This window comes from Gambusia affinis, linkage group LG13 (genome assembly GCF_019740435.1).
Source record: "Gambusia affinis linkage group LG13, SWU_Gaff_1.0, whole genome shotgun sequence".
Classification (NCBI taxonomy): Eukaryota; Metazoa; Chordata; class Actinopteri; order Cyprinodontiformes; family Poeciliidae; genus Gambusia; species Gambusia affinis.
The window spans coordinates 13,600,809-13,624,228 of NC_057880.1; the positions used below are offsets into that span (position 1 = coordinate 13,600,809).

At 37.6% G+C, this 23,420-nt stretch overlaps 1 protein-coding gene across 1 annotated transcript; it reads right to left on the reverse strand.

Annotated features, from left to right (window-relative positions):
* Positions 1–953: 953 nt before the first annotated feature.
* Positions 954–22,329, reverse strand: myofl (myoferlin like). Its single transcript, XM_044137458.1, has 54 exons — positions 22,106–22,329; positions 21,621–21,676; positions 21,438–21,529; positions 19,506–19,614; positions 19,219–19,309; positions 18,590–18,759; positions 18,097–18,225; positions 17,756–17,818; positions 16,897–16,947; positions 16,720–16,750; positions 16,510–16,625; positions 16,297–16,423; positions 16,101–16,204; positions 15,961–16,029; positions 15,832–15,875; positions 15,666–15,748; positions 15,544–15,579; positions 14,588–14,712; positions 14,384–14,497; positions 14,029–14,206; positions 13,780–13,904; positions 13,584–13,693; positions 13,298–13,490; positions 13,058–13,213; positions 11,933–12,064; positions 11,678–11,841; positions 10,963–11,077; positions 10,551–10,653; positions 10,315–10,454; positions 10,072–10,236; positions 9,741–9,828; positions 9,354–9,431; positions 9,079–9,260; positions 8,814–8,981; positions 8,637–8,738; positions 8,372–8,533; positions 7,410–7,575; positions 7,249–7,319; positions 6,460–6,474; positions 6,280–6,378; positions 5,804–5,932; positions 5,267–5,419; positions 5,038–5,129; positions 4,775–4,945; positions 4,479–4,627; positions 4,095–4,234; positions 3,748–3,836; positions 3,563–3,658; positions 3,317–3,458; positions 3,128–3,227; positions 2,110–2,285; positions 1,903–2,012; positions 1,665–1,812; positions 954–1,510 (listed from the first exon to the last, which is right to left on the reverse strand). The coding sequence occupies exons 1-54, from the start codon at positions 22,191–22,193 to the stop codon at positions 1,472–1,474; spliced, it is 6,144 nt and encodes a 2,047-aa protein (XP_043993393.1). The 5' UTR covers positions 22,194–22,329; the 3' UTR covers positions 954–1,471.
* Between the last annotated feature and the right edge of the window lie 1,091 nt (positions 22,330–23,420).

The following is a 23,420-nucleotide window of genomic DNA, read 5'->3' on the forward strand; positions in this document are numbered from 1 at the left end:
CTATTTGAAGACTCAATGCTGGAACAGTGACTGCTACTTCTACAGCAGGGGTGGGCACTCCTGGTCCTCGAGGCCCAGTGTCCTGCAACTTTTAGATATATCTCTACTTCGATACACCTGAGTCAAATAATGAGGTCATTAGCAGAACTCTGAAGAACCTGACTGCACTTGGGAGGTGATTCAGCTGTTGGATTCAAGTGTGTTGGACCAGGGGGACAGCTAAGAGTTGCAGGACACCGGCCCTCGAGGACCAGGAGTGCCCACCCATGTTCTATAGTCTCTAGGATTTTTAACATAATAAAACTGCTCCACAATTCACTGGACAAATTAAGTGTTTATTTCTGTTCTGTCTTTTTAATAGCCTCTATTGAAATCCACAACTGTGTCAAGTTAAATTCAAGGTATTATGGACAATGGTAAAACTGAAGCTTTAGTTGGTTTACTTGCAAGTGCAATTAACCACAAAGCCTGATTTTGAATGGCAAGCAATTTTCTTAGAAACTGTGTCAGAAGCTAATACATAAACTATACAACCATAAACAACTGTGTATCAAATCACACACCTTACTGCAAAATAACTAAAAGGTGCATACTGCCTTCTATTGTATAAGAGAACATTGCAGATAGTCTTATAGTTCTCTTATAGTCTTATAGTGTAGTCCTGTCTATTTAATATCAGATTAACTGGATGATCAGAGTCTGTGAGCAGTAGTCACAGATTCCCTGCTTTAATATATATACATTACACACATGAATAAAATTGTCATTACCCTTTGTCAATGGCTGTAAAAACCCACAAAACACACTGAAATAATTTGAAACTGAGAAAAGTAATAGTAAATTAAAGTCTACTGAAAATTGACCAGTGCAAATTCCACATTGCTTTTGAATTGTGGCTCAACAAGAACAGTTAAACTAGTTTTGATTTATAACATTTTAATGAAAGAGACCATGGTTCAACACAGAGCTTTTAAATCAAGCCACAGCTTTATTTGAAAAACATGATATTAGATTTGTATCAAATGTTGTACATTTCAATTTTTTGGTATGCTAAATTCTCATTAATTTAATGGGGGTCACTAAAAGAAGTTATGATTTTCTGTTTTAACATGTATTATTACTTTTAAATTGTTTATTGTAAGTCTGCATATTAACCAGTTCTTATGTAAGGCTCTCATGTTATTTGAAATATAACTACCGTATATGAGTACAATGTGAGTAGTAACATTTTGTTAAAAAAATAGAAAGGACATTGAACATTACAGCATTTAAAAATATGCAATGTGTTTAAAAAACAAAAATTATTTTTGCATTACTATCATTTGAACTTATGAAAAACATCTCATGCTTCCTTTTGAGAAAGGAAAGAAGCACCTGTAACATAAGAATGCTTTGTAGGCAAATTATTGCATATAGAAACACTGAGCATGACTGTAGATTTTGCAGTAGAAATGCATTTTTTTTCTTTTTTTTAAGAGAAAGGCTTCACGATCTTCATTGAGATGTAATTCTGTAAAGAAAAGAAAATTCAGTGTTATTGAGTTAAACAATCTTTGCTGAGATGTTCCTTCTACCGTGAAAACAAATAAACACTGAACCAGTTTTTGACAAAATGTGATCGCTCGTAATTGACAAATAGGGAAAGATAAGTGTAGATGTCTTACAGGGAGGGAATAGAACAAGATTCCAAGGAACAGGATAACCAGCAACAGGAGAATCAGACCAAGGAAAACCCACTTGAATCTCCGCCATATGATGAACTTCATAGTCTTGCAAGGATTTGTGAACCAGAAAAATGAAGTATCAGGGCGGCTGTAGCATAAACATAATCAGCATTGTTACCACCCAGAAAGATCCTCAAAAATAATCCAGATATTTGATAGAGGAGAAATCCATTCTTACTTGGGTGGTTCCAGTTTTGGATTCATGTTTGGCTCGTCTCTGCCTTTTCCAGCAGGTCTCTCTTCCATTTCTTTTTCTTCCACAATTTCCAGCGTCATCTCCACTTTGCCCTAATTAAAAAGAAAAAAAAAACACTGCATGTAGAGGTCTCCACATGAAAAACAATCCGACATAAATAAATCTTGCTCTGGACATTATCAAACATACACCAAGGTCGTGTTTCCCATTTTTCTCAACTGCACATGGCCACCAGCCCCTCACGGACTTTTGGGAGAAAAGTGAAGACGAGACGTTTCTCTTCTTTCCTGACAGCATGTTCAGGCTGCACTTTTCTGGAGTCTTGGCAGGGGGCATCAAATTGAGCAGGTCAAGTTCAACTGAACCTGCGGAGGAAATATGATCATAGGATGTTTCGTGCACATGATACCTGATATTTATACACAATGTATGAAGATTATTATTTCCCATCAATATCTGACATTAAACCAGACCAAATATGTCTTGTTTTAGGTTATTTTGTATTAGCAAAATCATTTCATTTAGAATACCAGAATAATTGGATATTTTTGAGAATTTGGGGATGTTCGTGATCATTTCAACACAATCAAGTTAATTGAAAGCACTCCCCTGAATGTATGAAATACGTACATTTGAAGCATTATTACAGAACAAATAAGAAAACACATTGTAAAGTGCTGGCTGAAGCTGGTGAGAGTTTGTCATTTTACACAGAGTGACAAATCTTGTCTGAGATTCCTCAGAGAGGGTTTTACTTCAAAAACAACAAAAACCAGATTATAGTTTGCAACTGCACTGAGGCAAACATTTTATTTTTTTGTCATTTGTAGGTCTGATGAAAGTAAGGAAAAGTGTTTTGCCATAATCACCATCATAACATTTGGAGTAAAAGGGGAACTGCAAGGTGGTGATGGATTGCTGAGGTGACAATATGTTATGTTACGAGGTATTTTGCTGCAGGAGGGATTGGTGCATTTCACAAAATAGATGGATCTAGCTATTTATGAAAGCATTCAGCAAATAGAAATCATTTCATTAATCCTACTTGACCTTAAACAGGAATGACTTCAATGACTGCTTTGATATCAGACAATGAGAAAATATTCACTACGACTATCTTGTATATATTGTGAATAATTGTGGTTTCAACCTTAAGTGTTTATCTATAATCCTGACATATCTTGAGTAAGTAACCAAAACATTTTACCCAAGTAATCATCAAGTGAAAATTTGTCATTGTCCCATATTTGGATGGTGACTTTAGGAGGAAACTTGTGCTCGGTCTTGTCCAGATTCCAAAAATGTTCCTAGAAATTGTCAAATATTTTCTGTTAATTATTATATTTAAACACTTAAAACATTGAATGACTTCTTCAAGGTCTGTAGATTCACTTACTTTTCTTGAGGCAATACACAGCTGTTCTGCAGGTAAATAGTCAAACCCAAAGATGAACCTCCAGTTAAAATTTCCATCGCCATCCAGAGATCTGTAATGGACATCTGTCTTCTGCTTATTCTCTTCCATTCCTGGCATCCACCTGAAAAATAGTCAAATACCCAAACATGATGTCTTGAGGAAAAATATCTCGGAGTCCAAAATACAGAGAATTGATTTTGGTTAGGGACAACATCAGTAATTTACCCTTTAACGTAAATATCGCTCATGTTTTCTCCAGTGATACTTGTTTCATCAAGAGTAACCTCAGTCGTGTTCCAAACGACGACTCGAAGGGAGTATCTGTTGAAATACGTTGTCACAGCACTTTCTGTATTGTATTCATTATGTTAAAATGTTAACCTGTACCAAAGTTGTGAAGCTTTTCTTACTTTTTGGCTTTCCGAGGAGTAATAACGCACGGAGGTCCAGGCAGGCCCTGACTCTTGGGGAAAATATCTACCCACATTTGAATCTTTCCCTGCATTTGTGAAAAGAAAACTCAATCCAACCTTTCAAAATATGTATTGTTGTTCATCTCACAGTGCCCTGAAAAAGTGCTCATATCACTCGAGCTGTTTCACGTGTAATCATGCCACAATCACAAAAGTTATTTTAATTTCCCTTTTACTAGCTCAAATATTCCAAGTGGCAGGATTAGTTTTTCAACCACTGCATATATCACGTGAAAATTCAGTGAAATTTAACAAAGACAGTCAGATTTGTTGCATTTTTGTACCTGAGGGAGATTGGGTTGGTGTGAACTGTGCAGGGTTCTGGTTTCCACATGTTCAGGAACAAAACCCTGGTCTCTAAGGACATGCAGGGCCAGTCTCTCTCTAGCTGGTCCCAAATGTTGGTGGATCACAGAGTTTTCCTCTGGAAAAAGGATCACACACAATTCAAAATAATACATTCATTGAAAACTTTATTAACAGGTTCAAGTGTTACTTGCTGACTCGTGTTTAGGGGTAATGTCTTGTTGGAATATCATTTTTGTTGTATTTCCTCTTTGATTCAAGGTCAGTCGATTCAACTGACACTCAACATGAAAGGCTGACAAAGCAAAAAGCCTGAAGGAAGAAAACAGCTGGAGAGAAATAATCTTAAATATAAATTGTACCATAATCTTGCAGTTTGTATTGTTTTCCAGCGAAAGATAGAGAGCCTCCATTTTCGTCTATGTGTGGAGGAAGGAGGGCTTTTTCTTTAGCCAAATTTTGGAGGATCTGGGAAGGTCTCAATTGATGTCTCCACTGATTTATTCCAGACCTACAATCACATGTCAAATGCATAAAAAATATCAATCAAGCCACACGATCACAACAGCAAAGAGCTCCAATCATCAGCCTTTAAAGAACAATTTCAGGTAAGTAAAGATATTATGCCACTTCTCCGTAGAGGAAAGTTTCCACTTACACACAGTATGTCTCTGGCAGCCCACAGCAAGACCTGAAACAAGACAGGAACCTGTTCTCCAAGTCGATGACCGTCTCACCAACTTTTTCATCTCTGCTCAGTAAGTCGAAGTCAAACACAGCAATCTTCAAATCCTTTTCCAGAGGGAGGAAGCAGGACAGCTCAAACATCCTGATTAGACATTGATAGAAGTGGAAAGATGATGCAGTCATACAGACTAAACTTTTCTGGTCTCAAAATAACTTGAGAATAAGAAACCTCACCTTCCAAACTCTGGATTGAGGGTGTTTGGTTTGTAGTTATCCCTGTCATCAATTGTTTTTCTCCCAAGCGTTATCTTAATGTACGGGTCACACTGAAATAAACACAAAGAAACGCAAAATAATAAACTCAAGACAAAAAGAATCTCATATTCAAAGTGAATTAGAAGAAGATCAAAAATTAAGTTGTTATTTTATGATCTTAACCATTTTCATTTTATAAAAAACTCACCAGGCCATTTGTATCCTTGGGTTGGAGGTCAATGCCGCGCACCACATATATTCTGACCAGGCACTCCTGTGGTCCGAGCTCAGGACGCTCTCTGAACTGGAGAGGTGGAGCGCGCTCCCCTTGGTCAGGCAGAGGGTAAATCCTGAAGGAGCCCTAAAGGTCACCAAAGTCAGCCAAAAAAATGGTTATCACTGGAACACACTTACAATCTCTGCACTTCTTACACTGTGTCCAGAATAAATTCAAGAACTTAAGACAAAAAAAAAAAAAAAAAGACAACGCCCCGATTTAGTCACTGTAAAGATTTCTACTGCAAGAGAAAATGTTAATTAAAAATAGTTATTGGCAACGGTATATAACATCCTCTTTTAATTGTAAGATTTAACCAAAATAACATAAAACACACTCAGTTGCCTTGTTGCTAAAAGGTGCAATACGAATTAATTTGCCTTATCTTATCTTTGGGTCAGTAATTAAACACTGCAAGCCACAAGAAACAATTAAAATCATCTCCTCATTGCAGTGACAGTTCGCTACCTTGAACTCTCCCACCACAGAGGGATCTTCCTCCTCGTCTTCGGTCTTTCCACGGTAAAGCTTGAAAGTGCTGCAGAAATCAGTCAGACCCTGGAACTCTGGGACCTCTTCTAATTCAGTGTCATAAACCTGTGAACCCGACATCAACAGTCTGTCTTTTTAATATTCAGTATGCATGCACACTATGGAGTTTTCCATACTGTGTGTGTATATATATATATATATATATATATATATATATATATATATATATATATATATATATATATATATATATATATATATATATATATATATATATATATATATATATATATATATATGCAGGACAATAAAGGTCGATTTCTATCTTCTGTTCTATAACAACAGAGAGAGCTCCTTCATGGTTGTAGACATAAATCTACATAAATTTAGTAAAGACCCCCCAAAAAGCAAAGCCATAATCCAGTTTTTCTGGATTATGTTAAACATTTCACCTGTAGCGTGTCATATCCTAGTTTTAGGTAAGGTCCGCATTTTTTATGCTCTCCAACAGAGGCGTAGAATTTACTCCACCAGTCTACTGCCTCGTCCTCCTAGACAGAAATGAGGATGGATCTACAATGTATAGTTTTGCACACACTCTAATATAATATTTGTAAATGCATAAACCTTACCTTTGCTTCTTTAATCTGTCAAGTGAAAAGCCAATAGAGAATGTTATTAGTACAAACAAAAATGATTCAGTCATTATTCTTAGTTGTGCCTAAAAGTTTTACAAAGTGGGATTTATTGGTAAAACTCAACATTTTTCAGGTGGTTGCAGTTAAGCAAACTACACAAAAATAGCTTGAATAGTTAAATGTCATTAAAATTACAAGAATCTTTGTAAAAGTGTAAAATATAATTTTACTTTCAAAACCTACTGCAGTCTTACAAATTTTCAACCTCCTGAAAGATGCTGTAGACCTCTGCTTGAGATGAAAAAATGTTAAAAAACTTGGACTGCTGGTGGTAACATTTCACTGCATGCTAAAAATACGGCTGAGTAAAGAGAACTGTCTTTCACAGACAAGGAATAGGACACAAAAGCCTTAAATTTTAGCAGAGATTGAGTTGTAACACACTAGAGTGGCCTTCATACTATCCTGACTAAAACTATTGAAAATTTCTGGTGAGAAAGACTGTTGGTGAGCACAAACCCAAGAATATTCCTGATCCGGAGGCCTGGGTCCAAAGCCTTTTAGGATCATGAAGGGTTTGAATGTATTTTGGTACTGCAGCAACCATCATTTGGAGGAACCCTTTGTAATATTCGTTTTGCTGAGCTATTTCACTTGCTCTTGTTTTCTTTTTGTTGTGCATGAAGGTGCTATTTTGCATATTTTGCTAATAAACCTGTTTTGACGGGTACTAATTTGAAGCATTATTACAGCAACAGCTGTATGTGGTAACCTTTGCTTTACCTGAGTTCTTAAAACATTTCCTTCCTCAATGTCTATGACAACATCTCCTTGGGCAGCAGTTATCGTGGCCACTACATAGTCAAATAGAAAAAAAATAATTCTGAATTGTTAGGAGCAAAGGATGTGTAAATTTGATAGATGTAATGGATGTGTAAGAAGACCTCTGGCTGACATGCAGACATCACTGGTAGGGCGGTATGGATCACAGCGGAACTGGTCCAGACAGTCAATGGTGCACTGACCCACCACTGGTTTTCTGCCGAATGGTCTGTGATCGACTACTTTCAGTACAATTGGAGGGGCGTACATCTCTTCCTTAGGCAGGAGCTACAAACACAGTGAGAGATTACACATAATTCAACAAACAAAGTTATAATCTACAACGGTTATTCCATGTCAGATGTGTCAGGATCAGAATTCATATAATGAATGCGAGATTAGGCCTGCTTTGGCTAAACTGGCCTCTTCTTGATTTCCCTCAAGCTTCGCTCTTACTTCAACTGAAATCAGTTTCTTAACCATTGCAATTTAGATTATTTCTCTTGGTCGTTCAGTATTTTATTTTAGTCATAAAATGCTAAAATATCACACAATTTGATTCAACTGCACTTTATTGTCACAGTAACTTATGGTGTGCCTTGTAGTGGTTGGGATCCCTATGGGGGCCAGCTGACGTTTGTGAAGTATAACTTTAATTTAGGAGCCCTGATCATGTATCATGTATCCTGCTGATGTATCAACAATTTGTGGCATTGTGTGGATAAAAAATAATCTCATTTCAAATGTGAATCAAACAAACACGACGATTGTAGATTTCAGGAGAAACTAGAATATGGCAAACACTATTTCAATCATGGGTAAAGAAGAGGAGAAGAGCCAGATTTTGAAATCCTTCATAGTAGTATATTTCTTCAGCCTTTGTGAAGGACGTTCAAAGTTTTTCTTTGAACATCGGCTGCTTTTCTGTGACCAACCATGTTTGTTTATTTTGCCATTTGAGTCTGACCTATGATGTCATGTTTCAAACAGATTAGTCGGAGCATCTTCTTGCTATCAGAGAGTTGTCATTTTCTGCTGTTGTCACATGTTTGCTCAGTAGATAAAGTAGACAGAGAGTTGATACCACTTTGAGGAGAAGCACAGATCCAGGAAAGTTTGGATGCTTTTTGAAGTTTTTGATAACAGCCGTTTGAACCATCTCCCCGCCACACTCCACGATCAGACTGGGGGACGACACTGCAGCCAGCTGAAAGGTCTTCATGTTCCTTAAGCCCCAAGTCAGAACCTAGGATGAGTGAAAGGAACGGACCGTAGTTGAGGAGGAGAAAAAGAAGAAAGCTTCAGAAGAAAATTTAGAAGTTTTCACTGAGGAATCAAAAATATAGTACCTCAATTGCAGTTAGCTGAACAACTGGCCTGATTCCCTGAGGAACCATGTAGAGGTTCTCCCCCCGTCGAGGAGGCACCAGAGGAAGATCCTTATCGTCACCCTGTTAAAAAGCCACCAATTTAAATCATTTATGCAAATATAAAGGAAATAAGCTACATTTTAGTACGTTCTATACCTTCTCCTTTAGTATAAGTTCAGCAGCAACAAGCACCTCTCCAGCACTGCAACCTTTTTTAGTGACCGGAAGCCACTGCAGTTTCAAACTGTCAGACAAACTGGGGCTTTTATTTGGGAGTTTTACCACAGGGGGGCACATGCAGCGGCCCATCGGCTCATCCTTTCCCTGGCAATTAAACCACATTGGTACACAAGTCTTAGTGAATCTTAATAAATCTACCAAAGGGGCTTTCTAAAGTTCCCAAATTAAAACTGTAAAGCACCACTTGATCGCTGTCATAAAGCTCAAAGACCACATTTGGAGGGTTAAGTTCAATCGTCTGTGGGTCTCCAAAGATCTCAATGTCCTCAAAGATGAGAGTCTGGTCCCACATGGGGTTCAGTGTGGTTCTAATGACTTCTGTCGTCTTGCTGACATGCAGAAATGACACATGGGCATAGGGATCTGGAGTGGATCAAGGCAGAATTGTCTTAGTCACATCCTTAATCACTTGAAAGTATAGTTATGATGTCAGCTTACAGTCAAATTTGTTTTTACCTGAAAAACTGTCCTTGTCCATTGCACAGAGATTTCTCCCTTGATAGACGTAAACCCTGAGGTGGTAAAGATAGAAACCTGGAGGGAAAAAACACAGCATCCTTCATCCTTATTGGCAACAATGGTAAAGATGACCCAACATCTTTAAAATATATAATCTGTAATTGCTGAAGCATAAACTCTAAATTTATGCTTCAGCAATAAATACAACTTTAAATTTGAATATATTTTGCAGCAAAAAGAGAATTTCTTAAAGGCACTTTACACATTTCTACCAGTGGTGCCAGTAAGCGTGGAACTGTGTTATCTTTAATTACAGTGAGCAATCTGATCAAAGGGATTTTAATCAATGTCCAAGAGTGAATTCCTTCTGCCCCAGTTACTTACGGGTAAAATGGCAGGAAACTGTGGGTGTGTTGGCACCAAATGGCTTGGCTGCATCCGTTTTACTGGCCTTTTCATCAACATCAACCCCCTGTTAAGAAAGCATATGTCAAGGTACTGAAAGAAAAATTCAAGAACAGTTTTTAGCAAATTATGTAGCACAGAGTCAAGCGTAACATCACGCTTCCTGAGTTATGTGCCAGCTTTTTCCTGGAACAGGGGAACAATGGGAGGATGTGACACAGATAGCCTCAGATTATATCAGTTGCCATGAAAGCAGGTTTAATTGTAACATGTTTTGAAAACTCACTTGGAGCATTTAAACAAAACTCACTAGTGCTCCCTCGAGTCTGAAGATGGCAGAGGCTCCAATGCAATCCGAAGGGACCATCTTTCTCCTCCAGCGCCGGCGCCGGAACGTGTCAGAAGAGCGCTCCTTTCTGTGAAACTTCCAGCCAATCAGAGAGGAGTACTCCCAGCCTTCCCCTGGTTCTCTTTTCTATAATAATGAAAATACAAGATTGTACTCGCAGCATAATTTATGAGCACTCCTTTTTCTTTTCTACATTTTACTCACCTCAGTTGCAGTAACTTTGTCAGAAATCTTCCTTCTTTTTCGTTTTAGTCTCTTCCTGCGGTGATTGTGGTACATCTTCTCTGCTGCAACCCAGGATTTGGGTTTATCATCAGGTGGAATTATCACCCCATATTCCCAACCTAGGAGTAAAAGATATAGCTACTGTAAATACATTATTTCAAATATAGAAACAGAAAGAGGTGATTAGTTTCAGGAGATTCTTGCAATCATGTTACCCTTCTCATCAACAGCTTGGTCACTGTCGAAGCTCCAGACATCTTCCCAGTTCCAACCAGGTGGACATTCAAACTCTTCGGGACTCTGAGCTTTTTCTCCATTCTGCAAAACAAACATACACACTATCATTCATTTTCTAAGAGCATGCTCACAATTCAATAACAGCAACAGCATGCAAACACTTGCTAACTCTGCTTTAACTTCCAACTCATTTGCATTATTAGACTTCTATATGGACAGTTAAGTGCAAATTGTTCCTACTCCTGGCAGATTTAGATATTAAATTATTGTGATTTTAGCAACAAGTTTGTTTCCAACAGCAAATTAGACAAAATATTTTAGCCAGGGTTTACTGTGCCCAAGAGTGAAAACATAATCTGCGTGTGTTTGAGTGAAAACCATGTACTGTACCACGTCAGTGTAAGGCTCTGCAGCAGGTTTCCACTCTCCACCTGGGAAACGTGTTTCGTTCTGAAAAACTTCATCTATGAACTCTGTATGCCCTGCGTCGGCTTCTGTCAAGAGGCTGCAGAAAACACCAGTACACCACAACACAAAGGTTAATGGGAGGCTCACACACACACTGTGCAGAACAGTGATAAAGTTATCCGACCAGCCCAGGATGTTATGCCTCTGAGAGAGCGAGGCCATTTAAACGAGCCTGTGAGAGAATGTAAACACTTTAGAGGACCAAATGGCAGCTCCCTAAATCACAACACTTGTTAGTGTTTAAATTTCTATTGGTATTCTGAGATTATAGTGATAGTATTCTGTGGCTAGCTCTACTAACCATTAATTACTTAGAAAAGATTCATTCCTGGGAAAATTCACTGCCAACTCCAGCAGAAATCAATTAAATAAGCATAAAAACAACCTTCCTATTTTGGACTCTACTGCATTTGGAGTAATCTAAGAGTCCAAGATTTTTGACAAGCAAAAGAGGGCAAAGATCAGGAGCAGCTGGAAAAAAGGAAAACAGCTGTCTGTAAAAGTGTGAGGTATGTAAGTTTGTCTCAACTAGACTGAAGGTTCAAACCTTTGTAAGAAAATACCTTGTGTGCCTTGTTTTCTTAGTACTGAACAGGAATGTGTGTTTTACGTGATGAAGTCAGGCTCTTAAACTTACCATCGCTCTGGATCAACAAACCAGTCTCCCTCCCACTCCCATCCTCGTGGAGGCAGAAAGCGCTCCTGTTTGAGCTTCACTTTGCCAGTCACATCAGAGAATTTGTGGCGACCCACCAGGCCGGTGGTTCCCCACTTCCCAAACACCTGAGCCTGGTTCTCATACTGCAGAGAATAAGAGAAGAAAGGTGTGTTTGGCAGAGTTTTGGGAAATAAGCGAATGGAAGTTAAATGAGCTGTAGTGTCAGAGTTGTACCATTTCAGCATATACACTGAAGTTTCCCTCTGAGAAACTGTTGAATTTCTTCTCATAAGCAGAGAGGCCTAACCACATGTTGATGCGCAACTGAACAGGGATCTTCACTCCTTTGTTTTTGTCCATGGGGTACTGACAAAGCAAAAATGTGATGAAATATGCAACAACAATGGATATAAATATTGTCATATTTTTCCACATCATAGCCACAAACTTATACATGTATGTATATTGGGGGGATTTTACTTCATAGACTACCACAAAGCAGTAAATCATTATAAAAAGGAAGGAAAATGGCATATGATTTTCCAAGCTCTTCTCAAATGAAAATTTGAAAAGTGTGCAGTGCATTCGTACTCAACGCTCCCTGAACCAGTACTTTTGAAAACAAATCAATCAAAGCTGTAAGTACTTTTCACGTCTCTATCACAAAATACTTCCTCCACACAAAGCATGCATGTAATCCAGTAAGTTCATTGTTGGTCTCATTCTGTCATGTTTTCTGTATGCTGCTGCATAACTTAATGGAAACCTTCAAATTGGACTTATCACAGCTTTTTTTTTTAAATGACAATTTTTTTTCTTCTCCATATTGATCAAATCTGTGTAGCCGATTTTCCCACCTAATTCATTTCTGCTAGAACAATCACTATCATTAATGTCGTCCCATTCTGGCCTGCAAGTTAAAGATGGATGACAATGTTCAGATTGGTTTGCAGTTCTCCCATACACCTATGTTATACTCGAGTTCAAAGCCTGGAATATTGTTTCATATCCTGAAACTTATTTTAAACTTCTTCTCAACCTTGTCACTGACCTGTCTGTGGTGTGTCATGGGATGCATTATACTATCATATTCTGACCTCTGAGAACAAATGGTTGCAGTAAATTTTATTTATTTATTTATTTTAAAAAGGTGTGCAACACTTATCAGATTTTATTTGTAAAAATACATTTTGAAACTGCTTAGTGTTGGTCTATCAAGTATCATACAAATTACTTTGATGCTTGTCCTTATAACATAGCAAAAAGGGTTTGAGGGTTATAAATACTTTTACAAGGCAGTAAAACTGCAAAACAAGCTTGCAATGATACAGTTTCTAAGAATGTTGGCTGTTTTTTTACCTGCATAAAGACGGTCTGAGTTTTCCCACAGTGTTTGCCACAAGCTTGCTCACTATAGTTAGAGTACAAGATCTGGTGGACTGGGACTCGGGCGTATGCCACTCGCTTCTCCCCTCTCAGCATCCATATGATCACATCTGGCATGCTGTTCTGAGCCTGACGTATGAAAGAATTGCTTTTAATCACATCCTTTAACATTACATATTATATTATCCAAGGGGATACAGATGTAGCAAGGACCTCATCTGCAAGCAGTTTGATTCTCTCAAGCCACTCTTCAATGTCTCCAACAACAGACTTGACATCCAGGGTCTCTTCTGCCATCTGATAGGCCGCCGCTCTGATACTGACTAAAGCAGCCTCTCGCAGACTTTTTATTTGGAGGTCGAGGGCTGTGATGTTGTGGCGACCTTCCAGTGCTGGAAGCTGGAGGCTTTTAGGAGTAAAACAGCGTTTATTCAAAACATCCTAATGTTTAATTATATGATACATCCTCTAAAAAAAAAAATAATGGGTCATGTTTTACTTGTTGATGTTCTCAATCAAATGTTTGAGCAGTCTGAGCAGAACCTCTGTCAGCTGTGCCTCAGACACTTTGACCTGAATTTCTTTCTTCAGAGAAGTTAGATGGGACTCCTGAATTAAATAACAAAATACATAAAAACTGTAATTAATGAGGCGTATATGGCATGTGTAGACTTTACATCTAAAACTTGTCTCACCAGTTGATCAACAATAAAAAGGAGAACATTGACAGCGTCCAGTCGGTGGCTGATGTCTTCCCAGTATGAAGTGAGAATCACAACCGGCTTTGTGTCCGCCCAGGGCAGGTAATAGTAGTGGTTACCTGTGAAGATCCCAGTAAATATACCAAGTCATTTTAAACACATGTTTTATGTTGTGGAAACTGTGCACTCCTACTGAAATACTCCAGGTCAGCAGTTTTAGTTTGTGATTTGTAAGTGTCATACCGTCAAACACAGCAAAGCTGTACTGGGTGGTGGACGCCAGTGGCTTGCAGGTGGAATCCAGTTTGTTGCCATAGTTACCCATGCTGACCTCAAACTGGATTGGCTCACCCGGCTCTTGGAGCATGCAAGCACTGTGGAAAACGGCGCAGAGGGAGTACTTCCTCCTGCGTTGGTATTTCTGTAATTAAAAAGCATGATGGAGTGTTAGAAGAAAAAAGAAGGAAGAAACTTCTGACTTCTTTCACTATGGTATTCAAAAATATGAATAAAAACCACTTAAGGAAAAAGTGACCAGTCACATGACAGCATTTAATGGTTTGAACAGTATGTCAGGGTTGCATTGCATGATGTTTACCTGTGCCACTAGGACGTCATCACTGCAGATATCATCCACATTCTTATCAACTTTTCCATCCACTTGAGTAGAAAGTTCAACAAGGACCCTTCCCCTATAGGCGACTCCTTCTCCCTGGGAGACATCACAAGCCAAAAACCTCATTCATGCTTTGTCACATTTTAAAACATCATTGTGTCATTTTGGATGAAATAGTTTTATTACATTCCCAAAGTTCAGCTCTTCATAAGGGTCGGGCAGGCCGGTGAACTCTCTGGGGCTTCCATACAGGTTGACATAGCAAGGTCCAAAAGCAGGGAGAAACCCCCCGTCTGATGCTGAAGGGTTCACTGTAAAGCACCACATGTTTAAAACCACCTCAACTATTTTAAGTGTCAGATTGATTTCCTGTTCCTCTAGTATTCTCCCTTGTCCCTCTGCCACCTTTCTGTCCCTCTCCTCTGTCTGGCTCCTGCTCCCTCCACTCACACCTCACTCTAGCTCATCAAACCCAGTCTTTTATTCCAACATTCAACCTCCCAGTGTTTAAGCACTTCACTGTCAGTCATTACTCGTCGGTTCGTTTTAGTCACTTCTCCCTGGTTTCCCTGGATTTTTGTAAGTTTGATTCTTTATTTGTTCATTAGATATACAAGAAAACAATTATGTCTCTCGCCTGCTGCATTTGGGTCCAGATTTAACACATCATGACACAAGATGGATATAACCAAAGTAAGAAAGTAACACAAAATAATAATGAAACGAGAATGACTGAGTAAGGACTGAACGAAAGTGACACTTTCACAAAAACATAACAGATCTACATGAAAGAGGAACTAAGAAACACAGAAATAACCAAAACCCAATGAAACAACCTGGGGTCATAACATAACACAATTATGATATGGATCTCATAAGAGCTCTTCAAGCACATTAATCTTTGATTCCTCAAAAAAAATCTCAAAGCAATGCAAAATGAAATGCAATTTCATTTCTTACGTAGGATTTTTCTTACTGTGGTTCACTTTTTTTCAGTCACATTCAGTCATGCTGCTTCATAAATGTGTTTTTTTTTTCTTTCTTTGTTAAAGACAATGGTTGAGCAATGTCTTTTTTTGATATAATATTGTATTTAGTTACTTTGTAATTTAAAATATACAAAGAGTTATTCTCATACATACATTCAGAGGCTGTGTTTGAAGTTTCAGTCCTGGTATCTTTTTAAAATAAAACAAAGATGTTGAAAGTGTTTCGTACAACAATGTGTAAAATCAAATGAAAAGAAAAAAAAAAACATAATTACCTTCAATTTCCCCACCAGAGCAAGACATTTTGCTCAAATTCAAAAATGTTGTTCCAATGGCATCATCCTTGCTTAGACGATCCCTTGCAAATGTATATGGCAATATTAAATACTGATATTTGCATTTAATCCAAGGATTTGTCTGTAGAATAATGTCAACACTTACCAGTCATACATGGTCAGTTTGATGCGTTCACACATGGATGGAAACTACAAAAGCAGAGGTTATTTGTGCAGTAATGTTTACCATTGTATAGTTCAGATGATGATAAGCTGCAACATGCATCTTTCTTACTTTGACTTGAAGACTGATGACTTGGTTCCACTCTGGATTTGCATTTTTTTCGATTATTTTGGTGCAGAGCTAAAACATTGTTAAGAGTTAGAAACAATAGTCATACACAGACTTATGTTATTAAATCAAAGATAAAATACCTTCTTTCCAGCAAAGCTGACTTCCAGATATGGATCAACCAAATTCTTCTTGTCTCCATCCCCTCCGAACACTTGCTTCACTGTCTGAACGAAGGCATCGTCCACTGTAAGGCAAAAGCTTTTGAAATGAGGTTTCTAGAGGGACTTAACTGAATAAATTGATGCATTTCTGTGCATCAATTACTCTATCCCTTACTCTGTGGCATATCCTCTGCACGAAACACTTTAAGACTCAGAGTGGCCCATCGCATCGTGACACCAGCTGGAACCAAAAGATTACTCTCTATATCATCCTGCTCCTCGCTTAGCTCTCTTCTCTCACTCTGGAAACAAAAGAAAAGGATATGAGAGTTTTTTTAAATAATCATTTTAAAAGTTGCTGTAGGATGTGTGAAAATGTTGGTTGTACCGGTGGGTCATCTCCAGTGCTGACAATAATAATGCTGACTTTCAGGTATCCTCTGGCCCCTGTGCTGGATTCCTCCAGATCACTCAGAAGCAGCCATTTTCTCATTACAGAATGACCTGGAAATGGAGAGGAGAATTTGTTTACATCGGTGCATATAATATAAAAACAGATTCAAATTTTCACAAAATGCATTTCTTTGGTAAAACTGACCAGGTTCATTATAGATGTAGCCAACATCCAGCTGAGAAGAAAAGGAAAAATAGAAATATTAAACTACTGTAAGATAACAGAATTTTAACTACTCTAAAAAATATTTTAACATTTAAATTTTCAGCTTTGGTAAGCTTTTGCATATGGTTATATTGGTGTATAAGTGGTACAGTATACCTTGAACTCTCCCATGAGACTGTCTGCTCTGAGGGAGAAAGAGTCATAAACCTGTGAAGAAAAACAAAGCATTGAGCTGGTAAAAACACCCCATCTACCACTGGGACAGTAAGCTTAAAACATGTCAACTTTTTTCTCAATATATTTTTCTTTCTAGGGGGCCTATTGGCACGAAATTCACACTTTTTCCCTCTACATTGACTCATAGTCAATTCCTCTGACATATAGTCAGAGGAATTGAAAAAGTGGATGACTGAAAAATAATCTTGTAGAAAAACTAGGTGCAAAAACTGACATAATGCCTAGAAAACCAATAGAAACAATGAGTATTGATATAGAATCTCTTTTCCCTCTCAGTGTATTTAATGAATGTTTCCATATATTGGAGCCACAATACTAAAATAAACATAACATTGTTCCACAATTAACTAGACAGAACCAAGTGTTCGTCACAATATTCCTGAAGAGTTGTCCAGTTGGTGAAGTCCAGTGTAAAATTTAGTCTAGAACATTTGGACAAGCAAATGAAATTAATCCTGCCATGTTCAGAGCAGGATTGGTTTGCAAAGCACCCCAAAAATGCAGTATCAACAGAAAGTTTGGAGGTGGGAACATTGTGGGGCAGGTGAAGGATAAATGATGAAATTCATCAAGCTCTTCATAATAAGAATCTGGAGATGAAATAAAGGTAGATTTTTCACCAAGACAATGACCACAAACACAAACTCTCTGTTGGTTTAAAAGAAAAAAAAAAGTAAACCTTCTAGACTGGCCATATGTGTGGACTACAAATCTACAGGCTCATTAGAAATATACTTACTAAGAATGGCAGCTTCATGAATAGAAACATAATACTCACTCGAAGACTGATGCTCTCATCAAAAAGCTCTGAAGGCAGCATGTTAACATTGTAGAAAAACATCTAAAACACAGAAAAAAATGGAAAACATTTATCTTGGGTAAATAAGTGGGTGTTTTAGGATTTCACAGTGAGACCAGGATTCTCACGATGGCAAACGCTGAGAAAATGAAAAGTCTTGCAAAATTACCTGATTGCAAAGGATAAAATAGTGGAGTTAATGAAGTCATTTTATTTTTGCAACTAATCAAGAAAGAAATGCCTAGCATTTCACAAAAGCTTGAGGATATTTGAGGAGCAAATAAAGAATAATGGAGCAGCAAAGACTATCAGTATCTTGCCTCATCGAAGAACGGGTTGTTTCCTCTCCTGATTCTGGTCCTGTGGGTCTGTCCGCAAACATTCACTTTCACCACTGGCTTTATGTTGTTGCCTGGCAGCTGACGACCCTCGATAACACGAACTCGAATCTGGTTTTTAAAATAGAGAAGAGAAGACAGATGAAGAAACAGGCAATGGATTTTTTTTTTTTTTTTTGAAAATATAATTAAACATTGTGGGGCAGCTGTTTGTCAGCTTCTAATTCACTGAAGCTGACAAACACAACTACTACCAAATGCAGAGGACCAAATGTGTGAAAATATGGAAGACCGATAGATGAATTTTCTGTTTTACAGAATTACAGAAATTTTAGTGATCTACTTTCTGGTATGAATTTAAGTCTACATTTAATCTGATTGTACATGCTCTTGTGCGTCATAGAAACATTCCTGAATCCGAGGTGTAGTTGGTGTTTGTTGTTATGCAGGAAAAGTAATCAAAACAAAACAAAACCTGGAAGTCTTGAGGCTTATTGCCCAGAACCTTGTGCCTCTTTCTACTCAATCGATGGAACTTCTGAGTTGGTTTTCCAGGCTGGTCTGGTGAAGGAAGCATTCCTGAACTTCCAACCTGACCAGCTCCATCCATAGCATCCTGTGTCTCATCCTCCTCCTCATTATCTCCTGAACAACACAAGAGAAAAAGACTTGAAACAAGCAATGCAACTATGCTTAGTCTTCTTCTCAACAATTAAATAGTTGGTAGTTTAAACAGAAACGCATAATTATAGGTGCAGCTGAAATATTGATTATAATATTTCCCCACCATGAAATGTTTAGTGCTGTACTAAATCAATGAAATGAAATGAAATTCTTTTATATATTTCCCAATACGTGGCTATTTCACTATAAGAAAAGTTTAAGAAAATTATTTAGGCTCTGTTTAATTAAGTTGGGTCTACTTTATCTTAGGCTATTATATCACAGAAATTACAAGTCATTTTGAATAAACATACTTCATTAGAAATATATATTATAACTTCAGAGGCAAGAGTATAAGTTGACCAGAGACCTAGATGGAAAGACATAACCATTTAATGTCATAATAGAAGTCTTAAAAGATATGAACTGTTGTGTTTTTACCTGCTTCTGTGTAGGAGACGTTGACATTAGTGTGATCATTTAGATCTGGACTAGAAGGTGACTCATACCCAATGGCCAAATTTATGGTTGCCTGGAGAATAATAAATAAATACCATTATATATAGACCATAGATTTCAGTATGATCCAATCCATTATCGACTATGAATATAATACAACATAGAATAACTTGATACAAGCAAAACTGAAGTTGCTGTGAAGGTCTAACATACTAAGGTTTTAAGTATGCATGGGATCATTTATGACGGATGTAAGCAAATTTATTTACCCCCACATTTTGCTGCTTTTCATTGATCAAAGGGACATTTTTAGAAGGCAGGGACTTCACTTGACTACTGGCCAAATCTCTCAGTGAGATTTTTGCAGAGCCAATGAACCTGGAAAGAAATCACATAAATTTATGTTCAGCAAAAAAATCACGAGTCATACTTGTAATACTGAGTGTTGATAAAAAAATGTTTTTAAAATAAATAAAAAAAAGACATTGCTGTGAATTTGCGTCACAAACAGAACTTCAAGGATGCTATGCTTCAAACAAATAGCAACACACACGTCATAAACTGGAACCAGAATAAATGTTTTGAATTGTTTTTTGTTCGTTACCATGAATGACTGATACTCTTAACTTCCCAGTTCCACTGCTTCCTGAATGTAGCATGGAAACTTAGTCCCTTTGTGTAAAAAAGAGAAGCTCTACAGCCATGATTAATAATCACAATATATTGCAACAGCCTGGAAATTCTCCAAATACATGCCAAGTCTTTCAATTCAACTAAATTTGAACTGAAAATGGAATTGTGCAAGGATGTCATTGCAATGGAAGAAAGTATCCTCCCTGGTTAATCAACAGTTGCCAATGCAATTTCAAGGATATACTTTGAGGATGTGCAAGTAAAACTTTTTTAAATGTGCCACTGGCTTGTGCTGCACATTTTGTGGTCACTTTAATGACAGATAATAGCACAAAATAGTGCAAAATAGTCCAATGACCTTCAAACATCATCTAAATAGGTAAATAGAGTCCACCTGTTTGTCTTTTATTCTCAGTATAAAACAAATTTAAAACAGGCTTGAGATATAAAACAATATCCTAAGCTGCCATTGTATTAAGGAAAATTCTTCAGCCCAATGAAAACTGATAGAGAATTAGTCTGAAGATCAGTCAAGAAGTCTATTGTAACGCTGGGAGAGCTGCAGAGATCCACAGGAAATCTGTTGATAGGACAACTATCGGTTCTGCCATCCATAAGAATGTAGTAGTAAGAGTAACAATTAATGTTGAAAGAAAACCATTAGAAGTCCTGTTTGTGTTTTCCAAAAACCATGTTGGGGACACAGCAAACTTTTGGAGGAAGTTGCTCTGATGAGATCAGACTACTACTTTTGCAGAGCCCTTTAAGTGCCATTACTGCCTGAACTGCAGTCATCACACTTGTGCAAAACACAAACCACCACAAGCTCTTTTGATTATGAAGTACCGTTCATCATAAGGGAGGCAGAAGCTCCGCCCTATTCCACCATCACCTCCCCCTTCTTGGATTGCAAATCAGGTTACATTGTTACTGTCGGTCACTGGAATGACTCAATGGAAATATTATTACCGTACTTGGCCTGCCTTCTTGCCTACATTTCATTGCGACTAATGCACTGAAACTGGTGAAAGAATGTCACTAACAGAGCACTAGCAATTTAACCAAAACAATAAAATCACAGTCTTGTGAGTCTTGTGTTGTGTTGCTATGGACGTGAAGTTTGGAAAGTAAAAGAGCTCAATCTCTGCTTAAGGCAATGTCTTCACTGTTCTTAGAAGAGAAGAAGAAAGCATTTCTTTTTGACAAGTCTTAACATGGTTGCAGTGAGTTTGAGACACACACCTAGGTGAAGTTTCAACATGCTGTTCAAAATTTTGAGAAATATTATCCTGTCTTCAACAAAGCTTTAAATGGTAATCACTATCTTATTCCTGGAAACAGATATTTCAAGAAGGATGTTTCTTTTCCTTTGCCTCACTCAGAATTATTTCTATTTTTCTTTCCTTTCTCTTCTCCCCTTTTCTCTCCCATCAAACAGATGTTCTCTTGGGGAAGCCCTGCTCCCCAAAGATATACAAATGACCAGCTTTAACCAAAACACATTAAACTGTAAACTATTACAATCAGAATACAGCATACAAATGTGATAGTGTATCATAAGCACTTACTTGTGTTTCCCAATTGTCTCATAGTCCTTTACAATCACATCAATGTAGGAGGATGCATCCAGGGGAGAGCCTTTCAGATCAAACTCAAGGACCTGTAATTCAAAATGAAGAGCATTTAAAACAGTGCATACTTTGTAAAATACTTTCTAAATAAAATTAACACCACTGTAATTCTTCACTTACTTCATTCCAAACTGGGTTCAAGTCATTGTTAATTGCTTTTGTTTTCTTCTTTTCACCTGGAAGCATCAAAAAGGGGAACAATTTATATGTTGTGCTTTAGCAGCTTTAGTAGGGCTTTTATTCACTTTACTTTCTTATATTTTTATTTCGAGAGGTATTCAGCTAAACGTGTTGCAAACTTGTGAAACGCACTAAATCACATGCATGTGCAAATGAAAACATATGAATAAGTCCGAGAACAAGCACTGAGACATTAGGTTATATTATGACCTTATAAGGATGTGTCTTCCTCGTTTTCTGAATCGCTGCCCAAATATTTGACTGAAGCCCTCAGGAAAAGATTCCTTAACTAAGGACTTATTTTGACATTTTTGCTACCAAAAAGGACTACAAAGAAGGTGACTGATTAAAATATAAATTAAAATATGTGAATGACTCGTCTGGCTGACACAGAAAAATTATTAAATTAATATGAGATTCCTCACCTCTAAAAAGAACAGTAGCAATTGGATCTGGGTTTCCTATTTTCTTTTTAGGAATCCCGCTCGCAGACTCGACTATGACCCGCAGCATAGTGACCAAAAAAATCCAAGTTTATTAGGCGACTCGACACATATTCCGTCAGGAGAGTTGCACTCCTCAGAGAGAAGTGAGATGAAAGGAGAGAACTGCAGAAGAGGATGAGGACAACCTCATTCATGAGTCATAGCGGCCAAAAAAACACTACCTATGAGGTGGCTTTAAATGAGGAACATAAATGGGTGTGCACACAACAGCTAGTTTTTAAATATTCAGAATTGCCTCATCGCATTTAATCCCCCCAACGTAGTTATGATAGGTTATTTTAATTTTGTTTTAATGCTGCGCAACACTACCCTCTAGCGGACCTATTGGTACTGCCGCTGTAACTCAGAATTACCGGTAAGTGACCATCGGATATTGTGACACTAGAGGGTGCTGTTGCTTCTGTTCACGCTCCATAATTTTATTTGGAAGTACCATTGGCATGAAGCTGGACTGAAACACAGATAGTTACACATTCTGATGACTGTTATTACAAAATGCGATCATGCTGTAATTTTTTAAAATCCAGGTGCTTAGCAATAACAAGACATTGTTATCCTTTCAATGTATAACAATGATTAACTAGAAAATTCCTGAAGAAATTTAACTGGGGCCTCCCAAAGTGTGCCAGTCGGCTTGGACCCAGCGTTCTAAAAATTAGCATCAATGCTAAAAAAAGCTGCAATGTAATCAATGTCATGAGGAGAATGACAAGATTGTTGTCTAACATGGACTTGCACCATTCAGTATGATAAAGTAAGTGTATCAGCTAAAATGTGCGAAAATGCTAATGTTAGCGTGATTGCTGTCAATAGCATTTGGGGCATCACTAGGATGTTGTTTATAATTGACTTCCTACATTCAGTATACTACATGGCTAATAAGTCAGAAAAATAGGTAATAGCTTATTTAAGCTAAAAGGCTAATGCCGTAACCTGAGAGAAAAAGATGATGCAGAATAATATTATAGCACCGCCTATGGGGGTGCACTGACCTGAGGGGGATATTGAGGCTTTTATTTTGAAAAATAAAACACAGTAAGTTTCATAAATGGCCACACTAATCCAATGTGTAACAGTGGTTTGTTTAAACCAGTCACATAAAGCCAAAAAGAGCAATTATATGATGTAAAAATTGTCAAGGCTTTTATCTATCTATCTATCTATCTATCTATCTATCTATCTATCTATCTATCTATCTATCTATCTATCTATCTATCTATCTATCTATCTATCT

Excerpts from the sequence above, each read along its gene's own strand:
- myofl (XM_044137458.1), bottom strand. The coding sequence starts at position 22,193 with ATGCTGCGGGTCATAGTCGAGTCTGCGAGCGGGATTCCTAAAAAGAAA. Across the intron at positions 16,205-16,296 it reads TGCAGAGGATATGCCACAGA|TGGACGATGCCTTCGTTCAG; the intron begins GTAAGGGATAGA and ends TTTGCCTTACAG. Across the intron at positions 4,235-4,478 it reads ATACAAACTGCAAGATTATG|AGGAAAACTCTGTGATCCAC; the intron begins GTACAATTTATA and ends TCCTTTTTCCAG.